This window comes from Nannospalax galili, unplaced genomic scaffold (assembly GCF_000622305.1).
Source record: "Nannospalax galili isolate Female #2095 unplaced genomic scaffold, S.galili_v1.0 scaffold591, whole genome shotgun sequence".
Classification (NCBI taxonomy): domain Eukaryota; kingdom Metazoa; phylum Chordata; class Mammalia; order Rodentia; family Spalacidae; genus Nannospalax; species Nannospalax galili.
This window is the reverse complement of record NW_008330926.1, coordinates 2,904,563-2,917,204: the sequence shown is the minus strand read 5'-3', so window position 1 is coordinate 2,917,204 and position 12,642 is coordinate 2,904,563. Positions and strand designations below refer to the sequence as shown.

Here is a 12,642-nt window from a genome sequence, read left to right as displayed (position 1 = left end):
GCAGCCTGGTCATAAAAGTGCAGGCTCCCTGCTCTGTGGGAAAGCGTCTTGGTCAACAACCCTTAGCTCATCTCCTTGTCCTAAACAAATAACTCAGCTATCCCTGGCTAAGAGATTAGGCCAGGTTAAAGGTTTACCCCTGACCTAACAGCTTTTAGCACTAAGAAAGAAAACATTGTGGCCCATAAATTACTGGATGGGCATTGATAACCTTGAGTAAAAGTTTAAGAATCCTTCTGGCGCCAACTAATAGACTAAATGTCCTGTTTCTTTGTATCCTAAATCTTTGTATGTGATTGCCATATCCCACGTGACTGCTAGTTCCTTGGGATGTATAAAACCTATCTGAATTCTAAAATAAATCATCCTGTTGGGAAGACACAGGTCCCAGAGTTTGTGACTCTGTCGCCAATCAGACCCTCTGCCTAAAGCCAGCAGGTACCTCGCTAAGCAAAGCAAACCTGAGTCCAGACATAAACTCAAGTCCTTTTGCTTGCACAGCAAGCACATTATCAACAGAGCTCTCTCCCCAGTCTCTAGAAATATCTTTAAAGAGACCAATTTGCCTACTACTCCCATTAGGAACCATCTATCTCTTTGAAGAGTAAGCTTTGCTAAATTAATTTCTGCTTCAACTGAAATCTAACATAAACATATAAAAATTGTCTTTATGCTCAGTGCTCTAAAATTAGTTTACAGCCTTTTTTAAAAACTTTATTTATTTACTTTTATTTTATGTGTATGATTGTTATGCCTGCATGTATGTAAGGGCACCCATGTCATGCAATACCCACAGACGATGTTGGATCTCCTGGAAATGAAGTTATGGACAGTTGTTAGCTGTCATGTGGATGCTGGGATATGAACTCAGGTCCTCTGCAAGAATAGCCAGTGCTCTTAACTGCTGAGCCATCTCTCCAGCCCCCTAGTTTACAACCTTTAATGATGCCCCAAATGGTAGTCTGCAAGGAAAATTTCCCTAGGAAAAATACATATGCAGATAATCAAGAATTTGCTACTTAGCAAAACATTCTTGCCTCTGTACTCCTTCTTGGAGGAGTAAAGAGGAAGCTGGAATACACAGACCATCCTGCTTGGAGGTGTGATCCCAAAAACCAAAGGACAGCGCATGCTAAAAAATCTGCTTTGACCACCCCCTGTTCCCATGCAAAATTCATTACTCAGGGGCTGGAAAGACTGCTCAATGGTTAAGAGTGCTGGCCATTCTTACAGAGGACCCGGGTTCAGTTCCCAGCTCCCACACAGTAGTAGCTCAGAACCATCTATAACTCTAGTTCCAGGGGATCCAATGACCTCGTCTAGCGTTTTTATACATGGGGCACTTACATACATGTAGGCAAAACACTTTATACACACAAAATAAAAAATAAATTAAAAATTTCTTAAAATAGGGCCGGGTATGGTAGTGCATGCCTTTAATCCCAGCACTTGGGAGGCAGAGGCAGGCAGATCTCTGTGAGTTCAAGGCCACCCTGGTCTACATAGTGAGTTCCAGAATAGCTGGGGGGCGACAGGGAGACCCTGTTTCAAAAAGACAAAAAAAAAAATCTTAAAAGCATTACTCACAGTTTCAAACAGCTCTTCCATCAGCCCATTCACTTCCTTTTCTGTGAAAAAGTCAAGAAGTATGAGTTATGAGAACTTACTTTCATTTAGCAGTAAGGAAGAACTCAATGGAGAATGCATGCTGCTCCTCACAAAGCATCTGAACAAACGCTCATATCTATCCTTCATCAACTCAAAAAGTTACTGAACATCAACTGTGCCTCAATTCCAGTTCCAGGAGAGAAAACAGAGTTCTATTTTCATGAAGTTTAAATTCTAGTGTGAAGATATGTAGAAAATGTTAGATGATTTATAATAAAATCAGAGTTAAACTCCCAACTCTTGGGAGGCTGAGGCAAGATAACTACTGAGAATTCAAGTCCATGTCAAGCTATTATATAATGAGTCTGAGACAAAAAGATAAACAGACAGCAAAAGCTATCTGATAAAGCAAATATAAGTTGTTTCCCACTCCCTCCCTCGCCCCACAACCACTTTTCAGTAGGTAAAGGTACCTGCCACCAAGCCTCACAGCCTGACTTTGATCCCTGGGATGGACATGGTGAAAGGTAAGAACTGACTTTACTAATCTGTCCTCTGAACTCCATGTGCATGCTGTGGCACAAATGTGTCTACACACATACACATACAAAATAAATAAAAATGTTATAAAAATTTTCTTAATTAAAAATGTCACATATAATTCTTGTAGCTTTTATATGTTTTCATAATAAAATACTAAAATACAATGGAAGGTAAATATAAAGTCCTCTGAAACCATAAGTCAAAGTGAAATCTTCCTTCGATTGCTTCTGGTGATGGTACATTATCACAGCAAAAACAAAGTAATATATACCCTGGGGGTCCTGGGGCTCAAACTCAGGTTTATCAAGCTAGGTAGCAACCCACTGAGATAGCTCACTGTCTCCTACCCAATTATTTTTTTTTTAAAAAAACAAATGGCTGGGGCCTGGGTGTGGTGGCACACGCCTTTAATCCCAGCACTTGGGAAGCAGAGGCAGGCGGATCTCTGTGAGTTCAAGGCCAGCCGGGTCTACATAGTGAGTTCCAGGACAGCTGGGGCTACAGGGAGATCCTATTTTAAAAAAACCAAAAAAAAAAAAAAACAACAACAAATGGTTCAGCCGCCTGTAATCCCAGCACTCAGGAGGCAGAGGCAGAGGCAGGCAGATCTCTGTGAGGTTCAAGGCCATCCTGGTCTACGACGTGAGTTCCAGGCCAGCTGGGGCTACAGGGAGATCCTGCCTCAAAAAGACAAAACAAAACAAAGCAAAAACCAAAAAAACAAATGGCACAAACATAGCTATATTCTATATGTCCAGGACTGTTCTCTTTACAACAAAATCAATACATTAAGCATATATTAAATTAATATGATCTTTCTAAGATCCATGTCTAAGATCCTATTTATTTCCTGTTTAAAATTCTTTGAATGCTCAAAGACCCTCTCTATCAGTCACTTTTCTGTTGCTGTGATAGAAACATTATGACCAAGGAATTTATAAAGAGTTTGAGTTTATGGTTCCAAAGGGGCAAAAGTCCATCACGGTGGGGAGGCATGGCAGCAGAGGTGACTAGAGTAGGAGCAGAAGCTAAGCTCTCACATCACCACACAGGCACAAGAAGCAGAGAGTGACCTGAAATCCGGCAAGGCTTAAGGACTCTCTAAGCCCACCCCCTGTGACATACTTCCTCCAGCATTGCCACACCTTCTAAAACCTCCCAAAACTAACTGGGGACAAAATGTTCAAATACTTGGAGCCTATGGGGGACATTCTCATTCAAACCACCATGCCCTCCTTGATGTAAGCACTACTTATCTTTCCTTTACCACTGACTCAGATAATTACGTCAATTTGATTTACTATTTTTCAAACAGTTTTTAAAGAATTTTTCTTTTTGGTCTTTTTTGAGACAGGGTCTCAATAAAGCTCTAGCTGATCTAGAACTCACGTAGGCTAGGTTGGACTCAAAGCACAGAGATCCATCTGCCTCTGTCTCCCAAGTGCTGGAATTAAAGGCATGTGCCACCATGGCCAGCTAAATGCCTAAATTTAAAGACTTACAGAAATAAAGGAATCTTAAATGTCTTAACTTGAGTTAGCCACAAACTTCCAAAACATCTACAAGATTAGCAAAGAAAGATGAGGAAGAGACAAGAGCAGGCTTTCAATACTCACTAGTAATTCTTACTGCCCTGTCAGTACGGAAATCTTCTGTGTCTGGTTCATCAAGATCTTCCAGGAAATTATATTCTGGATCATCATCATCATCTGCTTCATCTAGGGGGAAAAACATTTAGACACTTATTTCCAGCTCTGAAATCTGAAAACAATATTTAATTTTCTGTCTATGAGTATTTTGCCTGCATGCATGTAAGTGCACCTATGTCATATAATACCCAAAGAGGCCAAAAGAGGGCACTGGATCCCCTGGAACTGGAGTTTCAGATGGTTAAGATACCATGTGGGTGTTGGGAACTAAACCTGGGTTCCCTGAAAGAGAAGTCAGTACTTTTAACCACTGAGCCATCTATCCAGCCCCTGAAATTTTTTTAAAGCAGAGTGTCTCTATGTATTCCTGGCTGGTGTGGAACTTACTGTGTAGACCAGGCTGACCTCAAACTTGTGATGATCCTCCTGCTTCTGCCACTAAAGTCAAGGATTACAGGCATACATCACTACGCCGCCATGCCTAGGCCTCAACTCTGAACTTACTGCTAGCAAAAACTTAAAAAATCTATTTCAATAAAGCACATATATTCTTTTAAAAAAAATTTTTTTTTGTCTTTTTGAAGCAGGGTCTCCCTGTAGCCCCAGCTGTCCTGGAACTCACTATGTTGACCAGGCTGGCCTTGAGCTCACAGAGATGCGCCTGCCTCTGCCTCCCAAGTGCTGGGACTACAGGCATGCACCACCATGCCCGGCTTCTTTTAAATTATTTTATTATTTATCTATGTGTATGTGAGAGTGTGTTTGTGTGTGTACATGTGGGGCTCAGAGGACAACTTGTAGGAGTTGGTTCTTTTCTTCTATCATGTGGGTTCCAGGGATCAAAGTCAGGTCACCCGGCCTGGTAGAAAGCACCTTTACTCACTGAGTGATTTTGCTGCCCCCCATCCCTCTTTTTTCTGAGACAGGGTCTCATTAAGTTACCCAGGGCCGCCACAAAGTTGTGATCCCTCCTACCGTGGCCTCCCCAGTGCCAAGAGTACAAGTGTGTGCCATCTCTGCCCCACTTTCCTTGCTTTTTAAATAACTATTTTTTTTTCAATAACTTTGTATAGATTATTTTCCACAGCTGACTTATATCACCTACTCTCTCCAATAAGCCAGGTTCTTTCTCTCCTTCAAACAAAAATCAAATCTCTTAATAAGCAGCAAAAACAAGAAAACATTTTTCCCATATAATTTGTCTCACTAATCACACTTTGAGCAGTACATCTCACAAAACACTTTTTTCTTTCCTTTTGGATTTATACGTTTATTTATTGTGTATTTGTATGTGTATATATGCGGGTGCCAACATGTCACAATGCATGTGTGGCAATCAACTAACAAGTTGCAGAGGTTGGTTGTCTCCTTCACCATGTGCATTGCAGGGATTAAATTCAGGTCATAAGGTCTGACAGCAAGCACATTTACCCAATGAACCACTTCCCTGTCCCTGAAACAAATTTTTTTGTAAAAGCTATTTGTACAATGATAGTGAAAAAAAAAAAAAGGAACCAGACAAATTCCCAACAATTAGGGAAAGACTATAATTGTAACGTCTGGGGCTGAGGATACAAAGTTCAGTGGTATAGCATTTATCTAGGGTATACAAAGGCCTGGGTTTGATCCCCAAACCACACACACACACACACACACACACACACAGACACACACACACACATACACAAACACACACACACGCACACACACACACACGACATTTATGATATGTATTTATGTAGTCCTAATATAATTAAAAACTACAGTATGGTCAGGCATGGTTGGGCATGCCTTCAGTCCCAGCACTCAGGAGGCAGAGGAAGAGGTAGGCAGACCTCTGGTTAGTTCATGGCCAGCCTGGTCTACATATCAAGTTCCACATCAGACAGGGCTACATAGTGAGATCATATATCAAACAATAAAAACGGGGGCTGGAGAGATGGCTCAGCAGTTAAAAGCACTGGCTGCTGTTGCAGAAGACCCAAGTTTGGTTCCCAGCACCCACATGATGGCTAACAACCATCCATAACTATGGTTCTAAGGAATCCAATGCTGTGTTCTGCTCTCTGTGGGCATGACACACACACAGACACAGACACACACACACAATGCACATACATGCAACCAAAACACTCATGAACATAAAATAAAAATAAATGAATCTTTAAAGAAAAAGTAAAAGAGAGCAAGAGAAGATTTGTATGGATTATTTTATAGATGAAAATAAATAAATTTTATCATCAAGTGAAAAGAGCAAGGTGCAGATGTATAACAATGATTAGGATTAGCCGGGCATGGTGGCACACATCTTTAATCCCAACACTTAGGAGGCAGAGGCCAGCCTGGTCTATATAGTGAGTTTCAGGCTAGCTGGGGCTACAGGGAGAACCTGTCTCAAAAAGTCAAAAAAACAAAACAAAACAAAACAAAAAAAAACCCAAAACATTGGTTAGGATGGTTCTATGGAAAAAAAAATTTATTTGAGATAACTATTGCTTAGTTAAATACACAGAGACTATTTAGAAAGAAATTAAAAACAGAGACTAGGGACAATGTAACTCAGTGGGTAGTGCTTTCCTGGCATGGATGAAGCCCTGGGTTCAATTCCCAGCACTGCATAAAACGCCCGGCAGAACTTTTTACTTTGTATCCTTCGCTAAAGTTTTCTTTACAATAAAATGCATTTTTGTTAAAAATTTTGAAAATGCACACATTTTTTTATAACCTAGTCTCATTATATTGCTCAAATTGGTCTTGAAATCTTGAGTTCAAGCAGTTCTCCTGTCTCAACTTTCTAGGTATTTGGAACAACAGGCCACATATGGCCTATAAAACACAATTTTAGCCAGGTGTGGTGGTGTACACCTGTAGTCCCAGCACTTGGGAAGCAGAGGCAGGATGATCTCTGTGAGTTCAAGGCCAGCCTGGTCTACATAGTGAGTTCCAGGGCAGCTGGGGCTACAGGGATACCCTGCTTCAAAAAGACAAAAAAAAAAAAAAAATTCCACAATTTTATACACATCCATTGGAAAATTTTAATATAATTTGCACTGATTACACATAACTGCTTATATAGTCTTTTTAATCTATAGTTTTGAGGGAGCTGGAGAGATGGCTCAGCAGTTAAGAACAGTGGCTGCTCTTGCAGAGGACCCAGGTTTGATCCCTAGCACCTACACGGCAGTTAACAACTGTCCATAACTCCAGTTCCAGGGGAATCTGATGCCCTCTTCTGACCTCCACAGGCATTGTATGACACAGGTGTACTTACATACATGCAGACAATACGCTCATGCACAAAATTTAAAATAATATTCATATGTGGGGTATGTGTATGTACAGAGACCAGAGGTTGACACTGGGTATCTTCCTCATTCTCCACCTTGTTTGTTTTTTTTTTTTTTTTAAGCTTACTATGTAACCCTGGCTGGTCTGGAACTAATTATGCAGACCAGGCAGGCCTCAAACTCACAGAGATCTGCTTGCCTCTGCCTCCCAAATGCTGGGATTAAAGGCATGAACTACCATGCCTGGCTTCTCACCTGATTTTTGAGAATAGACTCTCTCAGTGAAGCTGGAGCTTGCCAATTTGACTAGAGACCCTCTTGTCCCCTCCTGCTCCAGCACTTGGTTTATGAGCAAACACCCCAGAACTTGGCCGTTTTGTTTTTTATGTATATGAATTGTATGTATGTATTGTATATGTATTTATGTATGTATACATACATATGTAATGTATACGTATTGCCAGCATGTAGGTAAGTGTACCCGTGTCATGCAGTGCCCGCACAAGTCAGAAGAGGGTGTCGGATCCCCTGTAACTGGAGATACAGATGGTTGTTAACCAACATGTGGGTGCTGGGAACTGAACCCGGGTCCTCTGCAAGAAGCAGCCAGTGCTCTTAACTGCTGAGCCATCGCTCCAGCCCCGCCCCCTTTTTTTTTGTCTTTTTGAGACAGGGTCTCCCTGTAGCCCCAGCTGTCCTGGAACTCACCATGTAGACCAGGCTGGCCTCAAACTCACAAAAATTCACCTGCCTCTGCCTCCCAAGTTCTGGGATTAAAGGTATGTGCCACAGTGCCTGGCAATGGGGATCAAAAATCAGATCCTCAAGCTTGCAGGCAAGCATTTTATCAATGGAGCCTCAGCTCCCAAATTAAATAATTCTGAAGGAATGGATTCCCATCTTCCTAATCTCCACAGTCTGTACTGCAAGTCTCTACAGTTGGTTCTTTTCAAACACTGATGAATAAAGAAAGTTCTAGACAGAGCCTATGACATATGGGCAGTGAGTACAAGTTTGGACCCCATCTGTTCAGTGCATCAAACAGTTTCTGTCTATACTCATCAACAGGTCAGCCAATATTTTTATCAGAGCACCTATGTGACAACATGCTTCAGAACTGCTTAAAAGAATTTCTTCCAAGTTCTGCCTCACTGTCAGTACCTTGGTTGTGGACTATACCCTCGGGCCTGATTATATTTTGTATTGAATAACACTTTCTGACTTTTAATAACATGCAGATCAGATAGTGCTAGAACTTGTGAAAACAGTTGGCCAAATAATATTATAAAAGTAGACAGGATATGAAAAAATGTGATACTGAATCCCGTATCTAACCACTCCATTTGCTAGTTCTGAGGAAATTTAGCTGGTAGACCTGATCTAGAGACCACACTGCTCTGACCATTGGCCTTGTGTGCTCATGTCTTAAGCATCCTAATGTACACACACAAAAGTGCTACAGCTTTAAAGAAAGCTTTCACCTGCTGTGGGTCTCTCTTCCCTTGTGAGTCGTTGGCCACCGATCCGTGAGAACAAAGGGAGCAGAAGTGACAAACAGGGTCAGGACGACAGAAAGAAATTCCAGGAGTCAGCTTCAGTGCGACAGCTTGCTTACTTAGGGGAGTTGGAGGGAAGATATAGGGTGAGGACGGCAGCCAAAGTTTTACCTGATAGGTGTTCACAGTATGCTTTATTTACATGTGGCAGGAAGACCCTATCATGCAGAAAGGGGAGGAGGGGTTGACTGGCTCTAGTGCAATGCCTAATTAGTATATGGGAAAACCTGGGGCAGCATTTGCAAGGAACCATGTCAAAGGTCATGTTCCAAATAAGGTCAGGCATCTGTGCTTGGAGACACTTTCCAAATAATGTCAGGCAGAGAGTAGGAAGCCCCTGCTGAGAAAGGGGGGGTCTTCCATTTTGAGCCTAGCTCAGAGAGCTCTCTGGACATGGTGGACTACGACCTTAACTACAGGGTCCCTCCACATCCTGCCCCAAATCATCAGTTCATTTCTCTAATCAACACTTATCACACTCTTACTTCTTCTAAACCAGTATTTTCATTTTGGACACAGGGTCTCATTATTTAGCCCAGTCTGGCCACAAACTCATGATTTTCCTGTCTTAGTCTTCCAAGTGCTGAGATTACAATTAAGGCTACAGAGCAAGACCATGCCTCAAAAAGAAAAACAAATCCATCACAATTACTCACCTCTTTTATGTAGGTGCAGCTAATCTCCTTAAAAAGAATTATCTTTCCCTCTTCTAACACCTGACAAGCCAGGAGTTTCAAGCACAGGGAGCTCATGGGAAATTAAATCTTACTCTTTTTTTTGTGGGTTTTTTTTTTTTTTTTTTTCGTCTTTTTGAGACAGCGTCTCCCTGTAGCCCTAGCTGTGCTGGAACTCACTATGTAGACCAGGCTGGCCTTGAACTCACAGAGATCTGCCTGCCCCTGCCTCCCACGTGCTGGGATTAAGGCATGCGCTACCACACCCAGCTAAATCTTGTTTTTTAAAGAAGGTAATTTTTTAGATGAAAGTCTTGTTTTTTATTTTATTTTATTTTTTTGGGTCTTTTTTAAAAAAAATATTTTTTTATTATTTTATGTGTATGCGTGTATTGCCTGCGTGTAGGTAAGTGCACCCATGTCCTGCAAAGCCCAAGGAGGACAAAAGAGACTGTCAGATCCCCTGGTACTGGAGTTAAGGAGAGTTGTTAGCTGCCATGTGGGTCCTGGGATTCGAACCCAGGTCTTCTGCAAGAACAACCCGTGTTCTAAACTGCTGAGCCATCTCTCCAGGCCCCTTTTGTGGTCTTTTTGAGAAAGGGTCTCCCTGTAGTGCCAGCTGTCCTGGAACTCACTTTGTAGACCAGGAGGACCTTGAACTCACAAAGATCTGCCTGTGTCTGCCTCCCATGTCTGCCACCATGCTTGGCTTTGTTTTTCATTTTTATTGTATTTATTTGTATTTTATGTGTATGAGTGTTTTACCTGAAAGTATGTAAGTGTACAACATGCATGCAGTGCCTGCTGAGGCCAGAAGAGGATGTTAGATCCCCTGCAACTGGAGTTATGGACTGTCATTAGCTGCCATGTAGATACGGGAAACTGAACCTGGGTCATGTGCTAGAACGGTAACTGCTGAGTCATTTCTCCAGCCCTTGTTTGATTCTCAAATTTTATTTATTATTATTACTGTGTGTGTCTATGATGTGGTATGTATGTGCCACAATGCATGTGTGGTGGCAGAGGACTACTTTCAGGAGTCAGTTCTCTTCTTTCACGTGAGTACTAAGGATCAAACTCAAGTTGTCAAGTCTTTACAATGAGCCTTTACTCACTGAGTCTTTACTCAGTGAGCCTGTCAGCCTCTCCCCCATCCCCTTTTTAAAAAGTATATCTGCAAGCCTGACATGGTAGGGCATACCTTTGATCCCAGTACTTGGGAGGCATAAGCACACAGATCTCTGTGAGTTCAAGGCCAGTCTGGTCTACATAGTGAGTTCCTGGACAGCTGGGGCTGCAGGGAGACCCTGTCTCAAAAAGACCAAAAAAAAAAAAAAAAAAAAAAAAAAAAAAAAAGAGTATGTCTGCGTTTGTTCTTGACCTACATTAACATAAAATTTTGACAGTAAGTCTCAGCTTTCAGATTCTCACTTTCTCATTGTTGGTCAAAGAGCTAAGGCAGCAGTTACTGGCTAGGAAAGGCTAAGGAGTGATGGCTGTCAGGGTCTGAGCAGTGAAGGGTAATGCTCCTCATATGATTCATTAAAACTGAATCATAATTGAGAAATGTTGGGATGAGTGCTATTTAATAAGAACATAGATTCCAGGGCCTGACCCTACACCTATTCAGTCAGAATCTAATGAGTTTGGTGTAGGAATCTAACTATGTCCTATAGATTGAGAAACAGATACGTGTAGTAATAATATATACCTATAATGCTAGCACTTGGTAGGCTGAAGCAGGAGGATTGCTTAAGCATGAGAGAAGAGAAAGAGGGAAAGAGAGAGGGAAGGAGGAAGAGAGGGAATAATAAACCAGGAGCCCTCTCCTGTCACTTATACAGACTTCATTCAATACCTACATGAGGAAATTACTAACTAAAATTTGTGAAAAAATGCACCGTATGATTAACAGTGCCATACAGTATATTCAAGGATGTGTTCAGTTCTTTCACCTAGTTACATTTAGTCCTTTAGTCCTAGCCTAACCTACCTACTTTATCAAAACTTTTATCTATCAATACTTCTTCCCCATTTCTAATAAAACTACTTTTGGGTGTGTGCATACTTGAACCACACTCTTCTATGAGGTGCTGCATCCCTAGGACTCCTGAAACAGGCTCCTTGTCAGTGCCACACACCAAGACTAGGCATGTACTCACAGGAGTCAATCTAAGTTGTTTCCTGGATTGTGGGAGACAGGCTTGAGCTTAGGGTGAAAGTCTTATTGACAGCCATACAGCAGGCCCGAGCCACGAGGAACACTTTGTGACATTTGCACCCATTGGCAGATCATGAGACTGATGCCTAGAGCTCGCCACTCCCTAATCACTACCCTTGGAATCTGAAATTGCAACACTTAGTGGTTTCCAGGAATCCAGGCTCTGTAATCTGAAACCCAGTATGCTAATGAGGCATCCTACCCGCTATTCTGTGATAGGATGTTAAGTCTGTTATGCTAATAGGATGCTAAGTCTGTTATGCTAATAAGGTATCTTCTTTGCTGTACTGTGACAGGACACTAAACCTGTTATGCTAATAAGGTATCCTACTTGCGAGTGAGAGAGAAAATATCAACACGATTAATGTAATTATGAGCTAAATACAAATTAAATTAATTCCAAAACACCTCTATGAGATTACAATAAATACTCTGGTTTTGAAACACATTTCTGTTCCTCTCCACAAAAGGAGGTCATAAAAATCCCATTCTTAGGGGAACCACAACTGCTTCCTGATCCTTTGCATCCAGACCAACCCAGTTCCTTCTCAGGTCCCCAGAAGCACTCTGGGCCTGGCCTTGCCCTCACCTCCCTCTGCTTCTCTGGGCCTGCACAACCTGCAGACCTCTCTCCAACCTGCAGGCTCTCTCTCCAGGTAGGTCGAACGTGCCGTGACTTCCCCAGCCTCATTCACCCTCTCATCTCCCCCAGCTGTCTCGCCTCCTAGCCCGGGTCCTATCCCATTCCTTGTCTTGGCACCCCAGACACCTGGGGAACCACCACTGCTCCCTGATCCTTTGCATCCAGACCAACCCAGTTCCTTCTCAGGTCCCCAGAAGCACTCTGGGCCTGGCCTTGCCCTCACCTCCCTCTGCTTCTCTGGGCCTGCACAACCTGCAGACCTCTCTCCAACCTGCAGGCTCTCTCTCCAGGTAGGTCGAACGTGCCGTGACTTCCCCAGCCTCATTCACCCTCTCATCTCCCCCAGCTGTCTCGCCTCCTAGCCCGGGTCCTATCCCATTCCTTGTCTTGGCACCCCAGACACCTGGGGAACCACCACTGCTCCCTGATCCTTTGCATCCAGACCAACCCAGTTCCTTCTC

At 42.5% G+C, this 12,642-nt stretch overlaps 1 protein-coding gene across 4 annotated transcripts in view; it reads right to left on the bottom strand.

The window, feature by feature from the left end:
* Window positions 1-12,642, bottom strand: part of Gon4l (gon-4 like) — a 100,054-nt gene that overhangs the window by 40,550 nt on the left and 46,862 nt on the right. For all 4 annotated transcript variants that reach the window (XM_029556901.1, XM_008854002.3, XM_008854019.3 and 1 more), the window contains 2 exons: window positions 3,768-3,869; window positions 1,588-1,628 (listed from right to left, as the gene is read on the bottom strand). In XM_029556901.1, coding sequence (XP_029412761.1) covers window positions 1,588-1,628; window positions 3,768-3,869 — 143 coding nt within the window. The remainder of the gene's footprint in view (window positions 1-1,587; window positions 1,629-3,767; window positions 3,870-12,642) is intronic.